General features: G+C 42.0%; 1 protein-coding gene across 2 annotated transcripts in view; it reads left to right on the top strand.

Moving 5' to 3' along the window:
* Positions 1-26,907, top strand: part of CMIP (c-Maf inducing protein) — a 183,406-nt gene that overhangs the window by 85,436 nt on the left and 71,063 nt on the right. For both annotated transcript variants that reach the window (XM_050923007.1, XM_050923008.1), the window contains exon 2: positions 11,704-11,829. In XM_050923007.1, coding sequence (XP_050778964.1) covers positions 11,704-11,829 — 126 coding nt within the window. The remainder of the gene's footprint in view (positions 1-11,703; positions 11,830-26,907) is intronic.

The raw sequence follows: 26,907 nt of genomic DNA, 5'->3' as shown, positions 1-26,907 counted from the left end.
CATTCTGTGTTCTATCTTTGGTATCTCCCATGGCTGTTGCGAGACTAATGATTGGAGTTTTTAAAGTGCTTTGGAATCCTCTGGTGGAATCATGGAATATCAGGGTTGGAAGGGACCTCAGGAGGTCATCTAGTCCAACCCCCTGCTCAAAGTAGGACCAATCCCCAGACAGACTTTTGCCCCAGATCCTAAATGGCTCCCTCAAGGATTGAACTCACAACCCTGGGTTTAGCTGGCCAATGCTCAAACCACTGAGCTATCCCTCCCCCCTATAATTACAAAGTATTTTACAGTAAAGGCTTGACTATACACTCTCTATAGGAATAAACTCCTTGTGGCTGAGCAGTCCCTATATGTCTTTGTCATACGGCTTACAGCTTCCTGTGACGCCAATGAGAGTTGAAGGATCCGGTACTTGGAGAACAAAGCTTCCACCTGAGCTTGGCCTGTGTTAGAAAACCTTGCCATGTATAATAGCTTGCACCAAGTATGGCTCCTTCTCTTTCCCACTTCTCTCCACTGATGGTCATCCCGTAGTGTGCACTGAATCAATAGAGTTCAACAGACTTAGTTGCAAAATGTGATCAAGTTCCTAATTCTCTGAGGCGTCAGCTTCCTTTTATACAGCACGTGTTGTGCATGGATGGTTCCCCCTCACATCAGCAGACTGGCTGTTTTCAATACTGGTTGGCAGTAGCACGAGACATGGAGGGACGACTTCCCAGCATACATGCAGAGTGTGCTTTTCAAATGCCAGCCCATCGGTCCATAATCGTTCAATACTTTAAAGATCCCCCTGGTGTCATTTTGTCACATTAACCCTCTTCCCAAAGCAGGAAATTGACTTCTTATGAGCTGCTCAGGCAGAGTATTCTTGTTGGTGGCTGTGCATCATCAAAAGCCATTAAGATACGCATCTCATTGTACTGTCTGAAAGTCAAATAATTCTATAGATGAAATAAAAACAGCATGCTCTCGGTGATTTCTCATCTGGGTTTGACAATGAAAGAAATAACTCCCTTCCCCTATTAAAAAAAGTGCATACATGGATTTTATAACATTAGTTTTTAAGCAACCTACTAACATTTTTTTTCCTGCCCACTTGACTCCTCTCCCACAGCACATTTCTTGTAAAATGACTTGCTTCCCCCCCCCCCTTTTGATGGTGAATTTCTAAGAAAAATTTTTTCATATCCAAATCATTGCTTTCACGTGGATGCAAGGTAATAGTGTAAGTCTGAGTGTCAGCTCATGTGCTGCTGTTAGCTGCTTATTAAATATGATTAATAGAAATATTTATATTCATTCAACTTCTGAAGCAATTTGCATTTATTTTCTCTCAAGATTTTTTTATTCCATCTTCTTCCCCCCCTTCCTCCCCCAATGTTGTTGCTCTGATGACTCAGACATTGGAGAGATTATTTCATGTTGAGGTGGAGACTAGCTTTTCTTGTCAATTGCATGACAGACAGTTTTGTTCTCTCCATCACATGTGGCTGCATGGGATTGGTATATCAAACACATTGCAAAATTATGAAAGTACTTTGTGTGCAGTCTATGATGCTCCACGTTTTTGGTTTGTTAAATGACAGTGTTACATTTTAATGTAACATCCTGCAATCCCACGTATGCTTAAATATTTGGAGGAAAAGCGTAGTTGCACCCGATCTGCTGCCGAGCTAAAATTCAGATGAATTTCTGGACCAGATTCTTGATTGGTGTAAATCTGTATAGTTCCACAACAGTCTTTTGGAGCTGTGCAGATTTACACCAACCAAGGATCGGGGCCTTTGCTTAATTAAATCACATAGTAAGTTAGATTGTAAACTAGCTCCTTGGGGCAGATATCATCTTTATGTTCTGTGTTTTTGTACAGCACCTAGCACAGTGGGATCCTGGTCCATGACTCTGGCTCCTTGATGCTACAGTAATACAAATAGTAACTACTTTTTGTTGGAATCAACCATGGGACATGTGTGTTTCCATATGTATGGATAAATGTGGTAGAATTCCCTGTTGTTGTTTATTAGCATTCTCTAGGTTACAGCACGTGTGTGCATAATGTATGTAAACATGGAGCCAGCTTCTCAGCTAGTGTAAATTGGTATAGTTGCATTGAAGATCTAGCCCACTGTGATCACATTGATAGTGTTGCTTTTTTCCCTAGGTATAAAAAAAAAAAAAAAAAAAGTTAGTGACCAAAGCAACCCAGAGGCACACAGGAAAGTGCATTTTGCTTTACCTCAATTAGTGACACACAATGCCACCCCTCTACAAGAATAGCCCCATCTTTGAAACACAGACCTTTCCATGTGCTCCTCAGCTCACATTTCCCTGACTCCAGCACAGCTGGTCGAGAACCAAAGAGCTTCTGTGGTTTCCTTTGCTGTGGAGCAGTGTGATAGAACTTTTGCTTAACAATCAGACTAGGAAAGGATTTGCTGTACTGCAGCAGACCCCAGGATTCATCTAGTGAAGAATCCTGGCTCTAGATCAGGGGATCTCAAACTGATTCAGGACTCCAAAGTGGGTCGCGACCCCATTTTAATAGGGTTGCCAAGGCTGGTGTTGGCCCTGAGCCCCACCAGGTCTGAAGCTGAAGCCCCACCACCCAGGGCTAAGGTTACATGCCCCTGCCCAGGGCAGAAGCTCTTGGGCCTCAGCTTTGGCCTCCCTTTTCTGCCCAGGGTGGCGGGGCTCAGGTGGATTCAGTCTTCGGACCCCCCCTCCTGGGATCGTGTAGTAATATTTGTTGTCAGAAGGGGAGGAATCATGATGCAATGGAAGTTTGAGAACTGCTGCCCTAGATCCAAAGGTGGTTGGGCTTCAGAGGAAAACCTAAAACTCATATTCTCCATGTCATTGCACAATAATGTTACCATGGATGTATGTGTATAGTCCTGCTGCTAGATTTTCTCCCTCTTATCATATTAATCATCATGAGATTAACATTGACTTCCACCTGTTATGACAAATGAATGACCATAAATTTCTTCAATATCAAGAATTAGCCAAAGTGTATTGAGCTGGATATCATGACCTCACATTGCCAATAGGTGCACTTGATAAATGTCTTCCTGTCGCTTATACTTGGCCAAATCAGATGTTAATTGCTCTGAATTTTGTAGGGACAAGGGGCAATTTCTAATATGCTGTTTCTTTTCTTGAGCCATAGGATGTATTCATGTATTATCAGAGATTCTTCATGCTGGCTGCCATTATCAGCAATTCCTTAGTCCGTGACCCTTTAAGGTGCGAACTGAGCACCCTCACCTCCACTTCAGTTGGAGGTGAGGGCAGTCAGCATTTCCCAGGAGGTGTTGTGCACCTTACCAGATTAGGCACTAATACAGATATGGACAGCTATACATAATAGGGCATATTCATCATCCTGAACTGCAAAAAGAACAGGAGTACTTGTGGCACCTTTGAGACCAACAAATTATTTCAGCATGAGCTTTCATGAACTATGGCTCACTTCTTCGGATGAATAGAATATAGCATAGCTATAGCTCACGGAAGCTCATGCTGAAATAATTTGTTAGTCTCTAAGGTGCCACAAGTACTCCTGTTCTTTTTGCAGATACAGACTAACACGGCTGCTACTCTGAATCCTGAACTGCATGCATTTACATGCCTTACTCCCAAGAACAGCCAAATGAGACATAGACATCTGATGGTGATGGAGAGCGTGTTAGAATAGCATGTTTTTCCACCCAGGGTATCTCACTGGGAAAGTCATAGGCTATTTTAGGGTTACCTATCATCCACCCCCAGTACATATGTGCATCTGTCTGTCGCATCTTATGTGAATGATTCCCTGTATTTGTATAGTGCATATGTTCTAGACAGTCTCTTGTAGAAATGATGCAGTTGAAGATTTAGTACGTTATGATGTGAGTAAATGCATACAAGCCTCATTTTAACAGTAGACATCATGTTTATTCTTTCTTTTTTAGTAAATTTCCTATGGAAACAAGTGCACAGATTTTTGTTTAATTGTATAGGCTGCTGCTGCTTCCCAGAGAAGCTGAAGGAAGGCTGACTTTACATTTGGGCCTGAAAGTTTCTTCAATTTTATGAGCATTTAATCCTTGAGTTTGATTTACTCTGTCTTCTGGTATCTGGTTGTTCTGGGTCAAAAAAGGTCATCTGACTTCAAAGCTTTATGGTTTTATAAACTGAACGAAATGCAAAGTTTTTTTTCTTTAAAAGGACAAATTCTCGGTTCTTTTTACACTGAAGGGAAAGCTATGTATGCCCACAGGCGCCGACTTCTGCTCCTGCTGGTGGATGCTGGACCCCTCCTCTGCCCCCATTCCTACCCCGACTCCACCCCTCCGTCGCCCCCATTCCAATCCCTTCCCCAAAGTCCCTGCCCCAACTCTGCCCCCTCCCTGCCCCTATTCCAACTCCTTCCTCACATTTCTGCCTCAACCCCGCCTCCTCTCCTGAGCACGCCACATTCCCACTCCGCCAGCCCTTGGAGCAGCCAAACAGCTGTTTGGCGGCAGCAGTCGGGAAGTGCTGGGAGGTAGGCGGAGGAGCAGGGAGGTGGCGTGCTCAGGGGAGGAGCAGGTGGGGTGGAGGGGAGGGGAGCTTGGTTGCGGGTGGGTGCAGAGCACCCACTAATTTTTCTCCGTGAACCTCCGGAGCACCAACGAAGTCGGCGCCTATGTATACATTTTGTGGGGAGAATGGGTTTCACAAAATCCAATGTAAATGTTTCCATGATTTAACTTTAATTTAAATAAAAAGCCTTTTCATGGAATCATAGAAGATTAGGGTTAGAAGAGACCTCAGAAGGTTCTCTAGGCCAACCCCTTCTCAAAGTAGGACCAACTCCAACTAAATCATCCCAGCCAGGGCTTTGTCAAGCTGGGCCTTAAAAACCTCTAAGGAAGGAGATTCCACCACCACCTCCCTACATAACCCATTCTAGTGCTTCACCACCCTCCTAGTGAAATAGTTTGGTCCTAATATCCAACCTAGACCTCCCCCTCTACAGCTTGAGACCATTTCTCCTTGTTCTGTTATCTGCCACCACTGAGAACAGCTGAGCTCCATCCTCTTTGGAACCTCCCTTCAGGTAGTTGAAGGCTGCTATCAAATCCCCCCTCACTCTTCTCTTCTGCAGACTAAATAACTCCAGTTCCCTCAGCCTCTCCTCATAAGTCATTTGCCCCAGTCCCCTAATCATTTTTGCTGCCCTCCACTGGACTGTCTCCAATTCGTCCACGTCCTTTCTGTAGTGGGTGGCCCAAAACAGGACGCAGTATTCCAGATGTGGCCTCACAAGTGCCAAATAAAGGGGAATAATCACTTCCCTCGATCTGCTGGCAATGCTCCCGCTCATGCAGTCAAATATGTTGTTAATCTTCATGGCAACAAGGGCACAGTGCTGACTGATATCCAACTTCTCATCCACTGTAATCCCCAGGTCATTTTCTGCAAAACTGCTGCTTAGCCAGTCAATCTGCAGCCTGTAGTGGTGCATGGGATTCTTCCGTCCTAAGTACAGGACTCTGCATTTGTCCTTGTTAAACCTCATCATATTTCTTTTGTCCCAATCCTCCAATTTGTCTAGGTCACTCTGGACCCTATCCCTACCCTCCAGCGTATCTACCTCTCCCCCCAGTTTAGTGTCATCTGCAAACTTGCTGAGGGTGCAGTCTATCTCATTGTCCAGATCATTAATAAAGATGTTGAACAAAACCAGCCCCAGGACCGACTCCTGGGGCACTCCGCTTGATACCAACTGCCATCTAGAATCGAGCTGTTGATCACTACACATTGAGCCTGACAATCTAGCCAGCTTTCTATGCACCTTATATCCACCTTTCTTCTTATTGAAAAATTCCCTGCCATGTTGCAACAACAAAGAGCTTGTCAACTATACACACACACGAAACTGACTAACCTAACTCCTTGTCGAAGCCGAGTGAAATGTAAAAATGAAAAAAAATTGCACAAACAATAAAAAAATAAATTAATTTTTTTTTCTTGACAGAAACTAAATTTTGTTCTGTCCCATGAAGGTGAATTCAAAGAACCCTTTGCTCCCAAGTGTAATGGATAGGCACAGTATAGTTCCTGGGCTTCCCAGTGTGGTGCTGGCTACTCCAAAGTGGCAAAGGCCTCTCCGCATTGACCAGCCAAGCTGTGATGTGAATGACCGCATTGACCGCATTGCCTGGGAAGTAATGAAGTCTTGGCTCCTGAAAAGGGTGGTATGATGTGGTGGTAATGGAGCTCCCTAGAGCTCTGGGAAGCGCTGTGTGGGACTCCGGCACGGTACTCTCCCAGAGCTCTTGCTGGTATCATGCACCTCTGCATAGCACCTAGTGCGAAATGTGGCCTTGGATATGTAACAGTATCTAAAAACACCATTTCAAGGGTCTTTGTGCAGTAAAGCTGCAGTTTCAATTGCAAAACAGAATTGAAATTTTCAGATGTGGTATTTTGGAGGATGCTATCTATATGGGATGTCTGGGGCTTGAAATATGTCAAATCTAAGAGAGACTTCCCATTCTGCTAAGATGGCTTTACATCAGTGGTTCCCAAACTTTAACAACCTGTGAACCCCCTTCGCTAAAATGTCAAGTCTCATGAACCCCCTCCTAAAAATAAATATTTCCAGGGATTTTCTCCTTTACCTGAGTATAAATTATAAAAAGCAGTGATCTTGGAAATATAAGCACATCATAAAAATACATTTTATTATACACTTTATTATTATTTATCATTACAATATTTTATTACATTATGAAAACAGCAACACTCTTCAAAGATCTCACTTCCATAGCTTGTAGCACTTCGAATAAGCCTGTTATAAGACAAGGCTCCTATGTTTCATCAAGGAGTATCAGATGTGAAACAGCATAAAGGTATTTAAGAAGCCAACTCAGAGTTCCTCCTACACAAGCATTCAGGTCGTGTGCAGTCCAGGCAAACAACGCATGTTACAACAAAGCTTAAACTTGTTCCTCATAATAACTAAAAAACCAATACTAGCTGCTTATTTATTTTTAAAACAGCAAAAAAAATCCACCTCCCTTTCAATTTCTTATAAGGAGTTTTGAAGTTTAAATCTCCTCAGTGTGATAGATATGCTTGCTTTGATCTGCTTAGCTCTTGGAAGTCCAGAGGCTCTGGGCTGCTTGCCCCGTGCTGCTTGGGGTCCTTATGGACAGCTCTGTCCGCATTAGGGAATTTTGTTCCCAAGAACTCTCTGTAACACCCCGTTTGGGAACCACTGCTTTACATCATTAAAATGGAAGGCATTTCAAAATTTTAATTTATATTTATGTAAATTTCCTTATCAGGGTTGTGCTGTGAAAGCACAACTGTGACAGATATTGCAACCCCTTGCAGTGTCGTTGGGGACTATATTGTATTTTGTGTTTAAAGCCTGAAAAACCCTCAAAGCCTTTATGATGAGATGGGCCAGACAGTACGAACTGGAGAATATTCATAGCCATTTGTATGAGTACAGGTGATGTGTATTTGTGTGTTGCTGGCTCACTCCGGTGGGTGGGGGGTGTTTCCTCTGTAATCTGGAATCACTTGGGGGTGATTAATGCAAAATCCCAATGCGGGCTATGAAGATATCCAGCCTTTGAAGCTTGAACCTCCTAAGTATAGAGGGAGGGACAGTTTTTACCTGTTTTCTGGAGGCTGGAGGACAAAGCAGGGTTTTTGGTATAAAAGTCTGAGTTTAAACAGACCCAGAGCCTTCCTTTTGTTACAGCAGACACAGGACTTGGTGTTGTAGGGCGGAAGAGAAAGACTTTGGCCTAGCAGACTCTCCATGTTGGAGATGGGTGATTCCTGATTTAGTGAGCATTTAATTCCTTTGATTGTTTTGTGTATGATTTCTTGGTGATGCATTTGCTCTAAGAATAAATGTGCTTTGCTTTGGAACAGCTGTGCAATCACTGGGAAAAACACTGTCATTGTCCTGGGAAAGAAAGCAAAGCACAGGTGCTGGGCGCTAGGCTGACGGGCTTGCTGGGGCATATCACAGTGTAAGGCAGGGAGCTGTGCAGCCTTGTAACCCTGGTCAGAAGGAAATGAGATCTGGGTCCCTATCGAGGAGACAGATGGAGGCATGAGACCTAAGTGGCCACAAGTGGGGAGGGGAGATACAGGTTAGCCTCGAAACTGTGACACAATCTAGTCCATTCTCTGTGACGGAAGATTTGAAACAGTGTTGAAGTGCATTTGGAGGGGAGCAGGGGGGAGGCAGAAGTGATATTTGAATTATATATAAATTAGCCCCTAAGGTAAAAAATGCTCTGGCTGTGGGAGAATAAAACAAAACAGAAAAACCAATTAATGACTAATGGTTTTCTTTTGATCCTTTAATAAGAAGGCAGGGTTGTACATTATCTTACTCTTTCTAAATGTGTTGATTTATGAATATCAGCTGATGTTTGGTCTTTGGGATGAGATTTAGTTGTTGAAAGATTACAGAGCTGTGATTGAACTGGGTGAGTTTTATCTTTGTGACTGTTTAAAAAAGGCAGTTATGGGAAAAGCTATGGGAAAAATCTTTGTCTCAGGATGAGAGTCTGTGAGGTTCTGGGCACTCTGAACTCCTGTTTGAAGGGAATTGGGAGCTCAGGGCACTCAGCACCACAAAGGATGGAGGCCCTAGAGTACAATTTGCATTGCTCCTGCCCTATTCATTTGATATTTACTGCTGCTGGTGCTGGATTACCCCTGTCCCCTTATTCTTTCAGAGCATGTTGTTGAAAACTTTCGTCTCCTGAGCCTAATAGACCCTGCTCATGCTGTTTTTCACATTTTCCCTGAATGTTGTCGTCTTGATCTCTAAAGGGTCTTGGGCTTTTGGTTTCCTGTGAGAACAAGATAATTACTCTCCAGTAGGCAACGTCTGACGTACAGTTTCAGCAGAAACCACTGGGACGCCAGTCACTAGCATGGAACAATATTGTGGGTAAATGAATAAACAGAAGTTTATCATACTTCCTGCACAACAAACTTTTGTTAAAGAGACAGTGAAAATTTTTCATCGCTAGAGTTGGTATAAAATTTAAACTTCAACAACAAGTGTTATTCAGAAATGTTTTTTAAGAGGTTTTTTTTAAGCTGCATTCCTGTTTTTTTTTCCTTGCTAAAAAGACTGCTGATGGTTTTGTAGTGGTAATCTTGTGTTATAGGGGCATCTACCTCATTTTGGCAGACATTTTATATGGGGCTTCTGTATACTTTTAAAGAGTGAAAGTGAGTGTGATTTTTCATACACACCGCCCACTTACCTTATGGAAGGAAGTAGTGCAGCTAAAAAGTAGCTATATTCCGAAAGGAATTTGCTTATTTCACACTCACCCACAAGATCCTCTGTTGTGATTGTTAGAGCTGCTCCTGTTTGCCCCAGAGGTAGTCCTAGTTTTGACAGGATTTTTTTTCTTTTTTTCTTTATAGCCTATTGCAAGACTGTGATTAACATAATTTAAACTGGGGGGGGGCGGGAGTAATATGTTCAGGACATGTAAATTAGACATAAACCAGAAATACTCAGAAAATAATTAAGAATAATAAACACCTATTGTTTATTGCAAGCAGGGGTCAGTCTAAGGGCCTGTCTATGGAGAAAATGACCATCCTAGTTGTAGCAGAATAGTTACTCCACTAGCTGCGCTGGACAATTTCTCCACCTACATGAGCCCTGAGTGCAGCTAGTGGAGTGTCTCAGGATTGTTGTGAAGCATTGGATTAACTCAAATAGTTGTGTGTGTCTGTGTACATCTATATCTCTGAATGTGTGTGTATACCTACTTTGTATATCTATGGGTGTTTATATAATGAGTGTGGCGTGTATATAGTATTAAATATGTTTTGTTTATATATGTGAAAATAATAAAATGCAGACTATTTAGAATATATCCTAGTGGTGTTTGTACTGTGTCTGCTCTAATGCCTCAGATTGGTAAGGGAGGTTAAAAAACCGGCTTTGTATTTAACTTTGAGATTCCTCACTGTTGATTCATATCACATATTTAACTGCAGCATGTTGGTTGGTTTTTGGTTTGTTTAATTTTGACTCTTACGTGTAATCAGGCAGAGGCAACCTCTTCAGGAAACTGACATTTAAATGTAGCAGAGATGATAAGCAGGTTGGTGTGGGGCTGCCTTTCATTATAAATCTTGAAGCTGCTAGTTAAGTGTGCCAGGTGTGTAGAAGACACCTTTGGAGCCCAAAGACCCATTGATAGATGTAGTGTTCTAGATTTGCTAACGTACTTGGTCAACCTTGTAAGCAGAAGGCAGAACAAAAACACATAGAATAAAACCAACACAATACATTTAGGCTTGGAAGAATATTTTTTTTATAATTTTGGCAGATAATACTGATTATTTTTAAGCATTTCCCCTCTATTTTTATGGATTTAAATTTTCGGCTTTGCGGGAAATTGTGGACAGGATCAGACAATGGGGTAGGGGTGTCGGAAATAGTTAGTTAATTACATATATGTTGAGATTCAAATAAAACACAAATGGTCAAAATATAAAATGTAAATATCCTTAAATCAAACTCTGTTAAGTTCTCAAGCAACATTTCTTTCTTTGCCTATCTGTAAATTTCGATTGATCATCGATAGAAATATTTTTTCATCGGTTTGTGAGAGTGTACGGTGGAATCTGTTTACCGGTATTCCATTAATAAAAAAATCAAATTCTTCCAAGTTAAGCTATATTACACTGCTATTTTGTCAGTACAATCCAACTACCTTCCTCTTACAGACACACCCATACATATCTCAATTCAAATCCTGCTCAGTATTGAGCTCACAAATTCATTTAACCAATCCAACTCAACACATTTTGTATAGGATTTGTCCACACAGCAACTGGGAAGATGCTTCCCAGCACAGATAGACCAATGTACCTCAGCTCTGCTTAAGCTAGTATGCTAAAAATAACAATGTGGCCGTGGCAGCATAGGCAGCAGCTTGAGTTAGTGGCCCAAGTACAATCCCACCCACCTCCTGGGTACATACTTGGGCAGCTAGCCTGTGCTATCACACAGATGCCACGCTGCTATGTTGAATGCACTAGTTTGAGAGGTGCTAGTGTGTCTCTGGGAAGCCGCTTTCTGCTGCTATGTAGACAGGCTTGATGAAGAACCGTAGCCTCATCCACAGGCTTGATTAATAACCTCAGTTATTTCCTAGTTTTTGTCTACTCCTTTGTGACTTTAACACTCCTGTAAGTGCGGGGGATGGACTGATAACACCTCTACAGAATGACCTGTAAAGGAGCTTCTCTCAAGCTTTCTACCATGTACTTCTCTACACTTTATTCCTGACTCCAGACCCAGCAGGGGGTCGAATCAGGTTCTCTCCTCATTAAACTCCCAGTTCCACCAAGTTGTTCAGTGGTTTCATGATGATCAGGTGAAGCAAATGTGAGGCCACCGAACAATTTCATGTGTGGCCTCCCCAGGAATTGGACCTGACGTTCCAGAGGGGAATGGCTAGTGGTGTGTATTCTCCTGCTGCCCATCATCCACTCCTTATGGCCTCAAAACATCAAAGGCAATCAGATGCTATATAACTATTCCCAGGACCAAATACAATGGGATCAGTTTCGGTGGCATAATGCATTTGAATCTATGTTGTGAAACTTTTGATGAGTAAGTAAATGCTTATTCTTTCTCTGTTTGTTTTCTTGCAGCCAACTGGGTATATGGAAAACTCCATTTCCTACAGTGCTATTGAAGACGTTCAGCTGCTCTCCTGGGAGAATGCCCCTAAATACTGTTTACAGCTCACAATCCCTGGGGGTACTGTCTTACTGCAGGTACAGTAAACATGAAAGAACAACTCTCTATTAATCACTTTGATTCTCTGTTTGCTAAGTCTGAGATCTTAGCCCTGATTAGCCAGGCTGACACTGGGCAGATAATTTACTGTGGTCAAGTTGGTTACTTACCAGCAGATTTGTGTGAGGTGACACATTCAAAGCCATTCAAGATTGTTTGGGTTGCTGTGCCTGCTATGTGTTTTTTTTTTTTTAAGTGATAGTGGAGAATGAGAATTTTTGGGCCAAGATGATTTAAACTTGCAGTAGGTTTTATAAACAGGATGGGGCTTTGTGGGAGAATTCATAGATTTTTGAGTCCCAAAGAGTCCAATATAATGATCGAGTCTGACCACTGTAATAACACAGACTATAGAATTTCACTCTGTAATTCCTGGCATTGAGTACAGGACTTCCAGTGAAATTAAATAATCTCTTTTATAAAGACATCCACTCGTAATGTAAAGACTTCAGGTGAGATTGAATGCTTTTAGATTTTAGAGAAAAAAGCACCGTAGAAGGTTCAACTAATCAGGCGGCTCAACTGTTTGAACTTTCAATTATCTGTTTGGAAGTGGACAATTCCATTACCACCTTGTGGATAGGTGACCAAGAGGATGATGTGGGGCAGAAATATTTATGTAGTTCTTTAAAATGCTAGGATTTATTTAAAAACAGCCAGCCCTCAAGTACACCTCAACTGCATGTCTGTCTTACTCTAAGATCTTGCTCATAGCATTCTCAATTTAAACAAGCAAGTTGGTCCCTCCCACACATCACATGATGGTTCAGAAAAAAGAGATTGTGGAGGACAGACATTAATAGACATGTATTTCAGATGAGATCTACAGGAGCTTCAGGGAAACAGCATGGTTCAGTAGATATTGCCCTGATTTTGGAGTCTCAGGACCTGGTTTCTTTTCAGAGTTCTGCAACTGATGTGCTGTATAACTCTGGGTGAGACGTCCTGAACAGCTGTGTTAGTGGCTTAAAAACAAGCCATTAATCTCTGTATTTTAGTTATCTCACCTTGAAATTGGGAATAGGGATGCTCACTTTTTTTTTTTTTAAAGTGCTTTGAGATCTCTGGATGACAAGTCTAATGATAAGTGCTATTCATATGATGATAGTGTCCTTGGGCACGTTTCCCCACTCCCTCTATCTGGTTGTTGTGTAACATGCTGATTACCATCTCCAGATGTTTTACAGCTGTGCTGTGGTGCTATATAGTATATAGTTTCCTGTATTCAGTCCTCCTTAAGTCCTATTTCTAAACAGGAGGCACCACCTTTTCCTTTATTTTCAATTATCCCACACTTCCTCATGTATTTGTAAGGTTTTGTAGGCTTTCTAAGGTCATTGCAAGTTTAGCTGAGAGCAGAGCGCTCCACCACATTCCTGAGTTTTGAAACTGCTGTAGATCAAGAAGAGAAAGCTAACTGAAAATCCAGCTGTATATGCACTTAAAAAAAAATTCTTTCAGCAATCATAATTTCAAAACTGCTGACCCTGTTTTCTCCAAATTTGGCCATTCCTTAGATCTCAGTGGTGACTGCAGAACAGATCAAGTTTCAGTAGTCGTTGACTCTTGGGTGTGCATTGTTTTTTCTGACTGGAATATGTGGACAAGAAGGTGTGTTTCATATGTGTAGAATTCAGAAATGGCTGAGTGATTTCCGCAGAAACTGTAGAGGGAAAAAAGAGTATCTTTGAACTGGAGATAACTCATGAAAAATTTCAGCCCCAAAGGAAATTGTTCTGGTGAAAATATGAGAAACTACAGAAGGGTGATTATAATGGAAGTTGCATTTCTATCTTTACTATAGCACAGCAGCTCCGAAAGTAGTTCAGTAATATATATGAAGATATGAACAGTGCTGCAGTGGCAGAACATAATACCTCTTCTAATTGTATACTTATGGCCCTGGTGCTGATCAGCTGTCTGTCAGAGCCACGAAAGATGATAGATAGCTGTACCTGACATTCCAATGTTTTTGACTGATCAGATTAAATATTGAGGCACTATCAGGGAAGCTGGTCAATAGCAGACTGCAGTGCAATCTTCATAGGAAAAAGCATTAAGCGTCCTCCTTCTTCGAGGGATAAACAGTCGTGGTTTTTAGGAGAAAATAAACCAGTTGATCGTCATCTGCTTTCTATGGCTGGTGTAGATGTAGCACAATAATTATAATTTTACATTTAGGTGGCTAAGCCAGATAATTGTGTCTAGAATAGCTGAGTGTATCACTGTGATGCCTCCATCGTACTTGTGAATTGGGCATTGAGTTGTGATATGTTTCACAATCTGCTCTGGGCGACCACAGTTGTACAGTAGAGAGTTTTTAATTTTCCATTTGTGCATCAGGTACCTGCATCTGACATGGTTTGTGCAGCTGTGGTTTAAGATTGCCCATAAGCTTCGTGGAAGATCGAAGCCAGGGATCTTCACAAGGAGTGTGTGTGTGTAACTTCTTGTGAACTCCATTTGACTTTCCTCAGGGTTGAAGTAGCATTGACTTGAAGTTGCACTCAGTTGATGCCCATTAACAACCCAAAACTATACACTGAAATGAAGTGTGTTCTCCATATTACCGGGTTCTGTAAGAACATGGAACAACAGAGTGGCTCTAAATCTGTTCTGGACAACAAGGATGAGTCACGCTAGATCATAGAATCACAGAATATCAGGACTGGAAGAGACCTCAGGAGGTCATCTAGTCCAATCCCCTGCTCAAAGCAGGACCAACACCAATTAATCATCCCAGCCAGGGCTTTGTCAAGCTGGGCCTTAAAAACCTCTAAGGATGGAGATTCTACCACCTCTCTAGGTAACCCATTTCAGTGCTTTACCACCCTCCTGGTAAAATAGTGTTTCCTAATATCCAACGTAGACCTCCCCCACTGCAACTTGAGACCATTGCTTCTTGTTCTGTCATCTGCCACCACTGAGAACAGCCGAGCTCCATCCTCTTTGGAACCCCCATTCAAGTAGTTGAAGGCTGCTGCTATCAAATCCCCCTTCACTGTTCTCTTCTGCAGACTAAATAACCCCAGTTCCCGCAGCTTCTTTTCATAAGTCATATGCCTCAGCCCCTTAATCATTTTCAATGCCCTCTGCCGGACTCTCTCCAATTTGTCCACATCCCTTCTGTAGTGGGGGGACCAAAACTGGACGCAGTACTCCAGATGTGGCCTCACCAGTGCCGAATAGAGGGGAATAATCACTTCCCTTGATCTGCTGGTAATGCTCCTACTAATAAAGCCCAATATGCTGTTGGCCTTCTTGGCAACAAGGGCACGGTGCTGACTCGTATCCAGCTTCTTGTCCACTTAATCCCTACGTCCTTTTCTGCACACTCATATTACTCTGGCTGTCTTCTGCAGTTACTTCAGACAGGTCCTTTCATATGCAGAGTCGTTTACCAGTGGCTAAGGATACATCTCATTGCTCAGACCCTGACGTTAGCCCTTCACTTTGTTCCAGTGCTTGGGGTATGGGATGGTGTTGGAATGCCATAAAAATATATTGATTTGTGATGATTTTCAACACAGCAGATATACTTTCTGCTCTCAGTAAGAGTCGTACATGGGAACATCTGGGGCCACATCCTCCGCTGGAGTAAACTGTCATGACTCCATTTTAGTTTACACCAGCAGGGGTTCTGGACTGTGATCTTTGCCTTTACTTACTCATTAGGACTGTGGGCTGAAGGGTTCCATGTGAGAGGTGCAAGAGATTCCCAAAATGATCTCTGAAATTTGATTCAAAGTAGACTAACACTTGGAGGTTAGAATTCAACTATCTGAACCTTTCAGGAGGAATTCCCTCTTTTCCCCCCTTCTGACACACAGTTGGCCCCTTCTGACCCTCCCAAACAGCCTCATAGCATTCCTTGAAAATAAGAAGGTAAGACTGGGACTTGGGGAAGAGTGTGGGAAACTACCTAGGGCAGACAATGTTCCCTGCCTGCCAGCTGTATAAACGATGCAGCCCATGTGCGATGAACCTTCCAGTGTGGGCTGAGGCTTAGGAACACTTGGAATCTGGGACCTGAAGAATCCATTCCAGCACAGTTAGTGCACTGCTCTGTAAGACATGAGCCTTGTGCATTCTACCCCAAGTCTAAACACCGATGATAGGGTAATGCAGGACAGACAGCAGGAGCAAATTCAAGCAAAAGAGGTGGAAACACTTTTAAGATACGCTCCACTCATATTGAAGAACCTGGAAGTATAAATACAAATGTATTTTCTGTGCTCTGGAACTCACTTTTCCAGAATTTTTTGCAGTATTTCTAAGTATAAAATACTTACAAAATTGTAAGAAATGGAATTTTTCTTTTGTCTAATAGCTCTTCTGTTGCTTCATTGTTCAAGGATGTAATGCAAGTGGTTAGGGAACAGAGAAGAATGGAAGCTTGTTTAGAGATAATTTTTTTATGGTAGAAAGGAGCTACTAATGAGGTGACAATATAGTTATTCATTTTTGGTGTTTTTATGTCTAGATTCTACCGTATAATCCATTAGATAATGAGAAGTAGAAATCTTATTTTTAATATTACGTAGTTTGTTAAGACTGAATTGATGCACGTATAGGTGACAGTGGAAAGCACAAACCTGCAATAACGACTTGATGGCCCAGGCTTTTAGAAATACACACACATAATTGCATGTGCAGAATTTGCACAGGGTGAAGCACTGAGAGCCATGGTGCTCCCAGGCAGCAGTGAGTCACAACCTGGCCTTGTTTTACTCTGTCTTTTTATGGTACCTATCCCCCTTTAGGGCAGGGAAGTTTTGTTATCCCCATTGTACAGATAGGGAACTGAGGTGTAGAGATACTGTGGATGTGGCTACCCTGCGATCCAAGATGGGACGGCAGCTTGGCTAGACCTTTGCTAGCATTGCTAAAAATAGCAGAGTAGACGTGACAATGGGGGTGCACTAGCCTCCCCAAAACCTCCATATTGCAGAAGTTTGCACCAGCACATGTACACTGCTATTTTTTGCCATGTTAGTGCAGATAAAGCTAGTCTACCCAAGCTGCGGGCATACTTTGCATTGCTGTAGAGACATTCCCCTAAGAGACTGGAAGTCTCTGGTAGAGCAGAGAGCTGAGTCCTTATCACCCAAGGCCTGGCTAGCAACCTAACCACAGAATCTTCCTCATCCAATTAAGTAATAGAATCTGTTGGAGAGAAACTCTGCTCAGCCCGTGGAGTTGGACAACTTCAATATTTTCATATGACACCATAATATTATTTTTTATTCTTCAACTTCACTTACTGGTGTTAGCATCCATGTCTGTCATCTAATTTGTACGTCATTTTTCTGTTAAATTTAATATCTGAATCTTTATTCCGTAGCATTCTCTTTATAGCCTCTTTTACTGACCTGTTTACTATTATAAATGATAACAAGTTTGAACCCAAAGCACCCTGTGGAGCATACAGGGAGTTTGGCAGGCATTGTAGATTTTTATCTGGAGCAGCCTGCCGTTTGTTATTTGAAAAAACAAATGAATATAATTGTGAGAAATGAACATCTAAAAGTGGATGCTTCGCATGCACAGTAATTCCTCTGAAAAACTGGTATCGCAATATGACCTCACAGTAAATGATGAAGGAATTGAATTAATCTGAGCTTCCATGGTGTTTATATTGGACTTTGTTATCGGGATCTGACTCCAGTGTAACTATGGGAAACTGAATGTAACTAAATGCAAGCTTTCCCATATGTTTTCGGTAGGTGCCAATCCTGATTGATCCAGTGTGACCAGGCCAGAATGCAGTATAATTATGGACTTCCAATACAGAAAGTTCTATAGGATGCTCACAACTGCACAATAATATTTAAAATAAAATAATAAATATTTAGCGAATCAAGATGCAAAACCTACAGTTTAAATAATGATGCAATATCTAAGGAGGAAATCTATGGCAGGAGCAACAAACAATTTAAAGTTTACGTTCTGTGCTCTCTTTCTCTGCAAAACAGATCATAGTGTCCCCAGGACACACGGATTAAGACACAGGCTTTGTTGCAGGTTTATGATTGTGACTTGGATGCCTCTAGCTATTTCTCATTATCAAAGGACTATCAATACAGATCTGGAAAGAGGAACTCTGAGCTGGATCCTGTTCTGATGTCTCAGTGTAGAAATTGTAGTATCTCCAGGGTTTAAGTTGAGACGTTTTGGGGTATGGTATTGGACTAGAAATACTGGGAGGTGTGATGTACTTAACAACTAGAGCTGGTCCAAAAAAAAAAATTGGAACAGATTTTTCCATTGATCAAAATGAAAATATTTCATGGCAAATGTATTGATTTTGACAAAAATTTCAACAAGAAAATGTCTGATTTAAATGTTTAGATGGTTAAAATAGTAAATTAATAATTTTATATTTACAGGCATTATAATATATTTAATACTTTACATTTCAATGTCAAAATATTATAATATAATGATTTTATATTAATTTTATAAGCATCTGGAGGTTAACAATCTTCAAATGTGTTAAGGGCTATTTAACCGAATGTTGATTGATTCTTCTCCATGTCCAGTGAAGGCAGGACAAGAAGTAATTGGCTTAATCTGCAGCAAGGGAGATTTAGATTAGATATTAGGAGAATCTTTCTAACTATAAGGACATTTAAGCTCTGGAATAGGCTTCCTAGGGAGGTTTTGGAATCTCTGTCATTGAGGGTTTTTAAGAACAGGTTGGACAGTCACTTGTTAGGGATGGTCTAGATTTATTTGGTTCTGCCTCACCACCGGGAATGGAGGGAGCTGGACTAGATGACTTCTGGAGGTACCTTCCAGCCTGACAGTCCTATGACTCTATGATATGATGTTATCAAATCAAAACATTTTGATAGTTCTGAATTGAATTTTATTTTTCATTTAATTTTTCAGGAAATTTTGAAGTTTTGGCTTTTCATGCCAATTCAGAATGAAAACAAATTTCCAAATGTGGAACAGACATTTTGGTTTCTGACGGGCTTTAGTAACAAGACATGGGTGTCTAAGGTGTGGCACTGGGATGTGGTTCAGGAATCTGTCCAAGTTAGGTACAGTCTACCCAGGGAAGCACTACATGCTGTGTTAGAGGTGTGAGCCTGCCTTGCCTTTGCTGTCTGTTCTTGACCTAGTGGCATGGTGCTGCACAGTAATGAGTCAGAAGCAAGAGGCCATCACCTGCTTTTTTCCCTTGACAGTCTCCCTTTTGAAATATTGACCCATCCCAATCCAGTTCAACATATGGGGCCCGACAAGCTAACAGCTGAGGTAATGTGACCGCTTTCCTGGTAGGAAGCTATTCCTGGCTCATGGAATGACTCCCCTTCACTTTGGAGGAAGGGATGATGCTGTGAGAGCAAACATGGAATATGAGCAAACTGCCAAATCTTTTAGATGCAGTGGCCTTTCTGGCTTAATGTTTGCTGTATGCACCCAGTTGTCTGCACTCGGTCTTGCTTCTGAAGCATAGTGTTTGTTTCAGTCCTCACCATGCTCTGTGGGTGTCACTAAAAGTCATATTCTCAGACACTCTGGTATGATGATGACGCGGATGTTTTGTTTGGGTTTTTTTGCCAGATGTGTCGATTCCCAGTTCTAATAAAAAGCACTGAACTCTGACAAACTTGTTTTCTCCCTCAGTTCCACTGGCAGGTTTTGCAGGACCTGGTGTGCAGATTGCAAGCTCTTTGAGGCAGGGAGCATGAACCAAATTCAGCCCTTGAGGAAGTGGGAGCAGCTCCCTGCGGCATCAGTGGTAGCAAGGTTTCTTTGTGCTAGCGCTAAATTATGTCTTCCTGCTTTTTGTCTGCAGAGCACAATGCACATTGATGGTCACAAGCATTTGTTCATAATAAAATAACCCAAATGAGAAGTTTCATTGCTAAAGTTGCCACAACTTACTAACCATGCTGGCCCACCCCAAACTCCTAACACATGTTTGCATTTCTTGGGAGGATCTAATTCCCTTTCCTTCCCATCGCAGCTTACATTTCTGTGTCATTGGGAAGGGTGGGGGAATTTGGTGTTGGCTCAATTTAAGAGCTGTGTAAGAGTTGTTCGGAGGGTGGAAGAGATGGGGAAAGCGAGACAGGATGGAGTTGTACAAACCATTTAACCTCAAATGCAGGCTGCAGTCCACATCTCAGGTTTTGCCAGAGCCAAATGGGCCTGGAATCTCAAGAAATTTTAAGTCTTGTCCTGGTTTTTTTCAAGTAGGGTCTAACTGTGATAAAGGGAGTTCTCCCATCCATAATGTGCAGTGTTTTATTCTATTCTTGGCAATCAGGTGTCGTCAGAAGGAAAAACAAACAGAACAGGAAGCCCTGATAAAGACACAGCTCGCTGCACATATTCAGCTCCTACGTGAGCTCAGTGTTTTGTCAGGGAGTCCCCAAGGCAGATATTTCCGCTGAATTGGGAATGCCTTTGCCTGTTGTTTCCTTAATCCATGTTTTTTTCTTGGTACCTGTTTTTAGTTTAGCAAGCCTATTAGTCCAGATATAATCCTCCCTTTCAGAGTCTGGGTTTTGTTTAGTAGCAAATCCATTCAGTATCCTTAGGGTGATATGCCTGGGCTCATGGAAGGCCTGGAATTCAGCAGAACCACTGTGGCTCTGCTAGGCAGGGAGAAGAGGTTCCAGAACAGTTCACTCCCATGTGTATGTGGGGTTTCAGTTGGGCAATGGGAGTGAGAGTGTCTGGCACCTGGATCTGCAAATGATGTCAGTGCACTGCTCACACTTCCTGTGCATTGGGGAAGGAGTCAGGGATTGTACACAGGTTTGTAATAGTGACCGGGGTCTGGATGTGCTACTTCCGTGCACTCTGACTCTGAGTTAGAAGGGAGGATCTTGTTCCCTGGTGAAAGGTCTTTTGACTTGAGTTTTGCATGAAGAATCTGGGTTTCATCCCTCCATTGTATTAAAATTGGCTTTTAGTGTGACCATTGGTGCAGAGAAGCCTGCAGTACAGTTATAGTCTTACCTATTGGAGGAGAGTACAGACAAAATGCAGGAAAACCTACCGAGAGAGAGACAGAATAAAGTCAGAGCCTGGGAAGAATTACAACAGAACCCAGATCACAAAACCCCACTTTGTATTGCCAGCTGATATTTTCTCAGGACTGCTGCTGACTGGGGAGTTCTTTAGGATGATGTACAGAAAGGGCACTGTAATAAGGAGAATTGTTGTTGTAACATTTTGTTATCTGGACAAGCCATTTCTTGTACCCTTGTGAATAATGCAGAGATCAGCAGTGTGTGACACTTCAGTGTGATAGGATAAGTTAGTGGAATAGAGCTGTTGGCAAAATGGCATTGATAGATGTTGACTTACAGACAGAGAGGAAGATTCTCAGCTGATGTCAGTTGTCATAGCTCCATTGATTTCAGTTTTCTACCTGTTCGTCATCGTCATAATAAAATAAAATAGTTACAAAGAGTTTCAGGTCCTACACAGGCTGCTGCTATGTTTTTAGGGTGTTACATTCACATTTTCCTCTTTTCTGACTTGTTTTTCTGTCCTCTGCTCTTTGAAATGGGTATGCTCTTTGAAATAGTGATCAACGGCTCCATGTCTAGTTGGCAGCCGGTTTCAAGCAGAGTGCCCCAAGGGTCGGTTGTGGAGCCGGTTTTGTTCAATATCTTCATTAATGATCTGGAGGATGGCGTAGACTGCATTCTCAGAAGTTTGCAGATGACGCTGCACTGGGAGAAGTGGTAGATACTCTGGAGGGTAGGGATAGGATACAGAGGGACCTAGACAAATTAGAGGATTGGGCCAAAAGAAACCTGATGGGGTTCAACAAGGACAAGTGCAGAGTCTTGCACTTAGGACGGAAGAATCCCATTCATTGTTACAGACTAGGGACCAAATGGCTAGGAAGCAGTTCTGCAGAAAAGGACCTAGGGGTTACAGTGGACGAGAAGCTGGATATGAATCAACAGTGTGCCCTTGTTGACAAGAAGGCTAATGGCATTTTGGACTGTATAAGTAGGGCATTGCCAGCAAATCGAGGGACATGATCATTCCCCTCTATTCGACATTGATGAGGCCTCATCTGGAGTACTGTGTCCAGTTTTGGGCCCCACACTACACGAAGAGTGTGGAAAAATTGGAAAGAGTCCAGCAGAGGCAACAAAAATGATTAGGGGGTTGGACTTATGAGGAGAGGCTGAGGGAACTGGGATTGTTTAGTCTGCAGAAGAGAAGAGTGAGGGGGGGATTTGATAGCTGCTTTCAACCACCTGAAAGGGGGTTCCAAAGAGGATGGATCTAGACTGTTCTCAGTGGTACCTGATGACAGAACAAGGAGTAATGGTCTCAAGTTGCAGTGGGGGAGGTTTAGGGTGGATATTAGGAAAAACTTTTTCACTCGGAGGGTGGTGAAGCACTGGAATGGGTTACCTGGGGAGGTGGTGGAATCTGCTTCCTTAGAGGTTTTTAAGGTCAGGCTTGACAAAGCCCTGGCTAGGGTGAGTTAGTTGGGAATTGGTCCTGCTTTGAGCAGGGGGTTGGACTAGATGACCTCCGGAGGTCCCTTCCAACCCTGATATTCTGTGACCAATTGAAGCTTCAGTCCCGGATGCAATAAGCACCCAACAGCCAGACCCGTGCACCAAACCTCACAGAAACTAATGAGGGTTCTGCACGGTCACGTGGGACTGATGCGCAGAGCTCACTGCTGCATTGGGGTCTAACTGACTATGAACAGGAAATAGTGGAACCAGCTATCTGCAAAGTGCTGCCAGATGCACAAACTAACCAGACTAAAAATGAGGGAATTATTCTGTGTCTTTTATCTTTAATTCATGTTAGTCTTAAAGGCAGAATGTGAAAATGGCAGCTGAAACATTGCCAGACATAAGTGTAATTCTTCGAAATTGGTAATGTCCCTTTTAAAATAACTGGTGCAGAATAGTACTGGCTGTACAGATGAGACAGAGATAATAAGAAAAACTTCCCCAGTGCAGCTAAAATAGCTAGCTAAAACATGACTTTTAAAAATAAAGTTTTAAACTCTGTGATGGCTCAATCTCACCTCTTCATTGTATCCTAAAGCTGAATGAAAGTTATGGGTCTCATCCTCAGCCAGTGTAAATTGGCCTAGGAGCTGATTCACTAAATCAAGGATTTTGTTTTGAGCTAAATCACAGTCTGACAAACACATAAGCATGTGCGTGACTTTACTTATGTGAGTAATCTCACTGAAGTCATGGACGACAAGCTCTTGAAATGGAATTGTGCTGATTTTACTCATTGGGGGTTTGGCCCAAAAGTGCATAAGGAATCTCCTATGTAGGTGTTGATCTCCAACTATTCTTCTTTACCTAAGTGTAGAGATCAAAATGAGGTCCATTAAGGGAGAGGAGGGACCTAATAATAAAAACTAATCATAAACTTCAAGGAATTTCAGAATGCTTTAGTAACATTAATTAAGTCTCATGATATCCCTGTGAGGTAGAAAAATATTGTTATACTCATTTGATGGATGGCAAACAAAAGCACAGAGGAGGCAAGGAAATTGTAGGAGTTGTGTGCGTGTTTGTGCATGTTTTGCATTAGCAAAAACAATAAAAAATCAATAACTTAATGTTTGAAGATACATGCTGATGTCATTCTGGACCAGAACAAACCTGACTTAGATATTCAATGGAACCATAGCCTCAAAGCTTTCATGTGATAGAAATACACTTTTGAGGACTGCTTTTTTCAACTGCAGAGAGTGCATGCACAAACACTTACTGTGACTGTTCACACAAAGAAGGTGTTTGCCCAGGCAAACTAGATCAACACCTGAGTCATAAAAGATATTGCTGTTACTTCTGTGTCTTGTTGAACTTTTATTTAACCTGATAAGTATCACCTAGGCCCAGTTACCCTTTCTTCAGTATAAGCCTAAAAGAAGAGAACGTTTTGCAACAGTGAGCAATTTCATACCTCTGCCAAAGTTCCAACATTTCCTGGACATAACTGTGGTTTAGCAGTTCTCTGGAAATATGCAAGAGGAAGCATGTACTGGGAAGATTAAGCTTTATAGCCTGTCCGGTCTTGCCGAGTATGGGCAAGAGAGTGTTAGTGTCAAAACAGCCCCAGCAAGATATAAGAGTGGTTAAGCTTACTAAATTTGATCTAGCCAGGCGTAGCACTTTGGAGAGTGAGCTTCTGGGATACAAGCATTAACTTGATAAGGTCCTGATACCATTCATTCCCGATCAGTGGTAGACCTACCGGGACTTCCTAAAGGTTTGTTTTCTGCTTTTGTGTTTACTATCATCTTCTTTGTAGTAGTTTTTCTTAGAAGTGGTCTCAACCCAAATCCAAGAAGTCCCAAATTCTGGAGCTGTTGAAACTCCAAATTCAGATGCAGATCCAAATGAAGATTTGGCTGATGGCCTCTCTGTATAATAGGTTAAACTAAAACACCATATTTGAATGCTTCACAAAGTTTTGAATCTAAGCTTGCAGTTTAGGCACATCGCTGGATCTACTTTCTTAAAAAATTCTGTTGTGTTTCCCTCTGAAATTTGAATATAAATTCTTCCTCTGTTGGTTTTGCGCTCTCACATTTAGCAGTCCATGTCATTGGGTTTTTCCTCCAGTTTTTGTGGGTCAAGTATTGTCTCAGCCTTTTGTTTGTTTCTTGTTGTGTATACTGTCTGTAAAAACCTGGATAAGAGATTATTCTAAATGCCTATCTCCTGTTATGTCTAGGCTCCAGAAGGAGCAATGTTGGTCATAAAACCCACTTGCTTATATTGATTTTCTAGGTGTTTATGATGGTCTTGTGCTCTCCAATGTCTGGAAAATGAAGGGTAGTTAATGTCTAATGGTGATTTTTTTCCTTTAATGCAAATGGTCAAGAACCTACATTTGGCTCAGATCACATCATAGATCAAATCTAGGACCTAAAACAAGTTGACGTTGCCCTTTTAAGGAGTAAGAGTCCTGCAGTTCCCTATTAATAATCACTAGTATTAGAAACTAGTGTATGTTGTTGTTATCAGTGTAAAAACAATAGCTATCTAGAAAGTTTGTTTGCTAGTAATTTAATAGAACTTTTACATGCTCAGCTAATATTTGATTTTCCTTTAGGAAACTTCAGATCTGATGGACATATAGCATGCCCTCGAGCCTTTGTATGCTACACACACATTCTCAAACCTACAGAAAATAAGAACTTGCTTGCTGGCTGGAATATTGAGCTTAATTAATCAATTTGGATCAAGGAGGCATGGGGGAATCAGCCCTTGGTTTCTGCATGGGCATGGTCCATATAGCAAAGTAGTGCTTTCAGAACACACGTTTGGCTTCTTGAAGAGGAAATATTAGTCTAGTCTAGTGGTTAGTGCAAGGGCCTGGGAGCCAGGACCCCTAGGTTCTGCTCTTAGCTCTGCTGCTAGTTCTGGGGTATGAGGCTTGCTTGCTTAATTAATATTTGTAAAGTGATTGGACAGAAGGTACTGCAGGGGTACCAAATGTTACTATTTTAATCAAGGGCCTAGAAGGGAACAGTGATCATTTCAATTTATTAATGTATTTTTGTGCTTTTATTCTAGGCCATTTTAGTTTTTGGTCTTGAAATTCTATTGCTGCTGTTTTCTTATCTCCCAGTGTGTTTGCTAGTCTAGCATGGTACCTGATAGGTGTACCTGTGCCAGACAGTTCTATACTATAGGTTTTTGTTTTGCTGAACACCTGTGGCTCTCTGGTGGTGTCTTCATAGAGAATGTCTTCCTACATTCAGGGCCAGAAGAGCGGGGTGGAATTCAGGACCAGGGATTGCCTCTTCCTTCGTCAGGCAGACAGACTTTCTGGCACTGCAGCTGGCTTTTGTTATAACAAGATACAAAAGTTTTGGGCAGTTTTTGAACTTCAGTCCTCAGGAGTACATGACCATCAATGTGTCCAGTCAGCTAGGGCTGGTTGAAAAATTTTCCACAGAACAATTTTTGGTCAGCAAATGCAGTTTAATCAAAATCAAAATGTTTTGTAGGAACATGTGTATTTTGACAAAATACTCAATGGGAAAAATTGAAACAGATTTGACTTTTTTTTTTTCTTTTCATTTGATATTGTCAGAACGTGTTTAGATTTTTATCATTTGGATTCATTTCATTTAACATTTTTTATTATATTAAAATATTAATTGTAATAGGTGTTTGTAACAAACCGAGACTCACCAGTGTGGCGCCTCCTGCTGGTCATCTTGGGAATTAGCTCTTGTCTAGCCCGGCACGCCCTCTGCAGGACCCTGGTGCCCTTTACTTTGGGGTTCTGCATTCTGCAATACCCCTGCTTTGGGGCTCCCTTCCCGGGGTAACCGCCAACCCTCTATCTCCACCTTGTCTCAGTGGCTACTGCCAGTCGTCATCCAGCCCCCTTTCTCTGGGGCAAACTGCAGTCCGAAATGGCCACTCATCACTGACAAGGGAGTTGGACCAGCTGCCTCTGCCTATCCCCGGGTTTCCCCTCTCCAATCCCAGTATCTGCTTAAAAAAGCCTCAGCCTGGTGAGTTGCTAGGCTGGAGCTCCCCAGCACTGCTCAGCCTCAGGTACCCTTGCCCCTCCAGGCAGCTAGGTCCTTCTGTCTCCAGAGAGAGAAGGACTCACCCTGCTCCTCCCTGAGCCCTTATAAGAGGGCCAGATGTGGCCTGATTGGGGCGTGGCCCCAGCTGTGGCTGTTTCCCAATCAGCCCAGCCTTTACTCTCAGGAGCGGGGTAACTGCCTGGCTACAGTGGTATATATAATATATGTTTTGACATTACCTAAATGAAATGATTCAATACTATCAAAATTTTAAGTATTTAGATCGTATTTTTTTAGTATTTCCATTCTATGAGAAATTTCAAAATTTTAGTTTTTCATTCTGATTTGAAATGTCAGAATTTCTGGCAGAATGGGCATTCCGTTTTTCAGCTAGATCAACAGGACCAGTAGATAATATGCTTAGTCTCTTTGAAATCCGCTTTGTTTGATGATCCACTGTGCATTAGGTGAGCCGCTGATTGTGATAATATGCTGCTGTTAGAACAGCGTTACTCCACTGGAGTTAGTG

This window comes from Gopherus flavomarginatus, chromosome 14 (assembly GCF_025201925.1).
Source record: "Gopherus flavomarginatus isolate rGopFla2 chromosome 14, rGopFla2.mat.asm, whole genome shotgun sequence".
Taxonomy (NCBI): domain Eukaryota; kingdom Metazoa; phylum Chordata; order Testudines; family Testudinidae; genus Gopherus; species Gopherus flavomarginatus.
The sequence above is the reverse complement of the archived record's forward strand: the minus strand, read 5'-3'. Positions and strand labels throughout refer to the sequence as shown.